Genomic DNA, 4,026 nt, shown 5'->3' on the forward strand with positions numbered 1-4,026 from the left:
AAAAAAAAAAAAAAGATAAAAAAAAATTGTAGGCCAGGCACAGTGGTTCAGGCCTGTAATCCCAACGCTTTGGGAGGCCAAGGCAGATGGATCCACAAGGTCAGGAGTTCGAGACCAGCCTGACCAATATGATGAAACCCCGTCTCTACTAAAAATACAAAAATCATCCGGATGTGGTGGCACTCACCTGTAATCCCAGCTACTCAGGAGGCTGAGGCAGGAGAATCACTTGAACCCAGACGGTGGAGGTTGCAGTGAGCCAAGATTGGGCCACTGCACTCCAGCCTGGGCAACAGAGCGAAACTGTCTCAAAAAAAAAAATTGTAAAGCACTGCCCAATCATCAGTCACCTACTGTATTGGAGGCTCTGGGGCCTGAGACCTGACAGAGAGCTGGTGCTCAATATTTGTAGTTTAAATAAGGAAATACTTGTATAAATGACTAAATTACACTGATGAGCTGTGGTGATCTCAAGCAAGAATAATTATTGTCTGTTTCTCTTTGGCCTCCTCTGATACTACTTTCCTTGCTTGTTCACTGGGCTCCAGCCATGCTGTACTTTTTCCTGTTCCTCTAACATATCAAGTTCTCTTCTGCCTCAGGGCCATTGCACCTGCTGTTTTCTCTTCCTGGAACACTCTTGCCCAGCTCTTTGCATGACTATCCCTTCTCATTAATCAGGTCTTAGCTCAAATGTCATTTTTTTCAGAGGCTTCCCCTGACACTACCCTGACTAACGTTCCTAACTTCTTTTTTTTTGAGACGAAGTTTTGCTCTTGTTGCCCAGGCTGGAGTGCAATGGTGGGATCTTGGCTCACCAAAACCTCCACCTCCCATGTTCAAGCCATTCTCCTGCCTCAGCCTCCCAAGCAACTAGGATTACAGGCACACGCCACCACGCCCAGCTAATTTTTTATATTTTTAGAAGAGACGGGGTTTCTCCATGTTGGTCAGGCTGGTCTTGAACTCCCGACCTCAAGTGATCTGACCACCTCGGCCTCCCAAAGTGCTGGGATCACAGGCGTGAGTCACTGTGCCTGGCCTACTGTTAACTTTATTATTGTACTCCCCTCCACTACAATAAAAAATACTCTCTTAGAGCTTCCCTGTCTTGGTCACCACTATATTTCCATGCTCAAAATATCACCTAGTTCATAGTAAATCTTCCATAAATATTTGAACAAATGAAGTTGAAATAAGCTAGTAATATTAAAAGCTTAATTCATTAAACAAATATTGTATGTGTACCTAGGAGGGTCCAGGTTCTATTTCAAGGTGCTGGAGATTCGGGTGCGATGAAAATAGACAAAAGGCCGGGTGCGGTGGCTCACGCCTGTAATCCCAGCCCTTTGGGATGCTGAGACAGGCGGATCACGAGGTGAGGGGTTCGAGACCAGCCTGGCTAACATAGCGAAATGCCGTCTCCACCAAAAATACAAAAATTAGCTGGGCGTGGTGGCATGTGCCCGTTATTCCAGCTACTCAGGAGGCTGAGGCAGGAGAATCGCTTGAATCTGGGAGGCGGAGGTTGCAGTGAGCCGAGATCGCATCACTGCACTCCAGCCTGGGCGACAAAGGGAGACTCCACAGAAAAGAAAAGAAAATAGACAAAAATCCCTGCCTTCCTGGGGCTTGTCTTCTAGTAGGGAGACAATAAACAAAATAAAATATATACAAAATAAAGCAGGAAAGAAGGACATGAGTGTGTGTGGAGGAGTAAAATTTTAGATGGGATAGCCAGAGAAGATAATTTAGATAGAGTAGCCAGAGAAGCAAATGGGACACTAAGCCGTAAAGATATATAGAAGAAATGCACACCAGGAGGCCTGTGTAACTGGGACAGGAATTAAGGAGTTGGAGACTGAGTAACACATGAGGAAATGAGGTCAAGGAGATTAAGGGAATTCAGAACGTACAGGGCCTTGTTGGTCAAAGTAAGGACTTTGGCTTTTACTAAGTGTGAGATCGGAAGATGTTGGAGGATTTGAGAACGGAAGCGTCCTGATCTGATTTGTCATGAGAGGATCCCTGGGGCTGCCGTGTGGGGAATACCAGTGAGAATGCTACGACTGTAACCTAGGCAAGAGATAGCGGCTCCCAAAGACACGGGAAGCAGCAGCTCTGGGGTTGGAAGATAAAATATGGGGTCTGACAGTTACTTTGGAGAAGCCTACTAGCCATTCGAGTGGAACTGTGGAATAGGCAACTAGATGTAAATAATAGGTCCGGAGTCTCGGGGAAAATCAGAGCTGGGAGCTGGCACTTAGAACTCAACAAATAGTGCCCATTATTGGCAGTGATACGGAACCTCAACTGTACTACCACTTACTAGCAGCGAACTCTTGAGTTAACCATTTCTAGGCTCTGGGTCTGTTTCCCTGTCAATGAAACGGCGAAAACACTCCCACTTAACGGGACCTTGAGAACGAAATGAAGCGTCAAAGGCTGACCGTGAGCAAAGTGAGAGCCCTGAGCCAAAACTGCAAGAGTCCCACCGGGAGGGAAGTCACTGCTGCGGAATCAGCGACAGGTTTCCGAATCTATAGCACACGCTACAGGGTCCCAGAGGTAGCAAAGAAAAATAAGCGCCAGGTCCCGCAAGGCGGCGCCCAAATCTCGCGAGATTTGTTAGCAGGACCAAGTTCCACCCCCTCCTCCCCGCCCCCATCTCGCGATACCTAGGAGCCTAAACCTCTTTCGACCTACGGTTAGGGCTTGCGAGGAAGATGGAGTATCCCGCACCGGGCACGGTGGAGGCCGCAGGCAGCGGAGAGGCCGGGCCTTACAACAGCTCCGAGGAGCTAGAGCGCCCGGAGCCGGATTGGGTGCATTTCGACAGCGAGAGGGCGCGCCGCCTGTGGGAAGCAGCGTCCGTTGTCCAGCCAGTGGGGAGGGAGGAAGGTGAGTCGGAGGCTTCGGAGGCAGGAAGCCCCTCACCCGCCCACGCGGCTCGCGGGGAGCGGCGGAAGCGCCGGCCGCACCGTGAGCCGGCCTCCGGCTGTACGGTCACACCCCCTGGCCCGCCTCCTTCCGTGCTGCGCCCCGGGACTCCCAGACTTGTGCTCCCCATCCGGGCGCTGGCACCCCAAGAATCGGGCCCCCAGCGCGCTGAGGATGAAGGACCGCTCACGCTCAGGCCCTGGATTTTTCCCCTCCTCCGTCATCATTCATCACAGCGCAGTTTTTCCCAAACTCGAGGACTGTCATCCCTATACTCGACCTCTCGGAGACCCACAGTCTTTGCTGTGGCACTCCCCGTAAGCCGAGCTGAGTGTTCCTCATCACTCCTTGACTCCTCATCGTCCCAATCTCCAGATTTCCCCCGAGGGTCTCTTGCCTCCCTCCTCTCAAGCCCCACACTTCGAGGCCTCTGGAAGGTCTTCTTACCCCTGAGTTCCTCCTGTTCTTGATGACTGAACCCTTGCTTACTCGTTTCTAGCTCTCTGGCCTCTACTTGCTGGGTCCCTTATTCTAAGGTGGCAACCAGGAGCCCAAGAAACTGGTCTGGGTGTGCTTTGGCTCCAGCTTCTTTGTGTCCTACACTTGACCCAAAGTTGCTGAGAACAGCGTAAGCAAAGCCACGGCAGGGGTCACTTCTGGGCGGAAGAGTCCGAACTTGCTCTGCACGTGACCTGAGACTGGGTAACATGGGAGATAGAAAGAGAAGGATGGAAAAGAGCCGTCCTGACCTGCCTGTGTGACCCCCTTCACCGTCCTTTGTAGAGCCGGCTGCTTAATGCTAACCCAAATGTACAAGAACTTTATCTGGGCTTCTCCGCTAACCCTGTCAGGTATCTGCAGGGAAATCAGATTTCTCCAGTGATTTGATTGCTTGCTCAGCAGACTGTCTTGGAAAGTTTATGCTGTTTGTGAACTAACTGCCCTGGATAAAATTGAATTTTTGACCATATCTAAGGAAGATATGTTTAAATTAGGAGTGGTACACAGACCTATACCTTGGTATATACTTCTTCAATTTAAAAACAAGTCTAGCCTGTCTCCTAAGTTAATGTATTTTATATATGT

At 50.0% G+C, this 4,026-nt stretch overlaps 2 protein-coding genes across 8 annotated transcripts in view; one reads left to right on the forward strand and one right to left on the reverse strand.

Moving 5' to 3' along the window:
• UIMC1 (ubiquitin interaction motif containing 1) overlaps positions 1 to 2,625 on the reverse strand; it is a 164,607-nt gene extending 161,982 nt beyond the window's left edge. Inside the window, exon 1 of the mRNA XM_017512826.1 lies at positions 2,451 to 2,625. The gene's annotated coding sequence lies outside the window, so the exon portion shown is untranslated. The remainder of the gene's footprint in view (positions 1 to 2,450) is intronic.
• A 38-nt stretch (positions 2,626 to 2,663) lies between these two features.
• The window catches only part of ZNF346 (zinc finger protein 346), a 56,142-nt gene continuing 54,779 nt past the window's right edge, over positions 2,664 to 4,026 (forward strand). For all 7 annotated transcript variants that reach the window (XM_017512834.2, XM_017512835.2, XM_017512836.2 and 4 more), the window contains exon 1: positions 2,664 to 2,901. In XM_017512834.2, coding sequence (XP_017368323.1) covers positions 2,727 to 2,901 — 175 coding nt within the window. In that variant the 5' untranslated portion in view covers positions 2,664 to 2,726. The remainder of the gene's footprint in view (positions 2,902 to 4,026) is intronic.

Source organism: Cebus imitator, unplaced genomic scaffold, assembly GCF_001604975.1.
Source record: "Cebus imitator isolate Cc_AM_T3 unplaced genomic scaffold, Cebus_imitator-1.0 Scaffold478, whole genome shotgun sequence".
In the NCBI taxonomy this organism is placed as follows: domain Eukaryota; kingdom Metazoa; phylum Chordata; class Mammalia; order Primates; family Cebidae; genus Cebus; species Cebus imitator.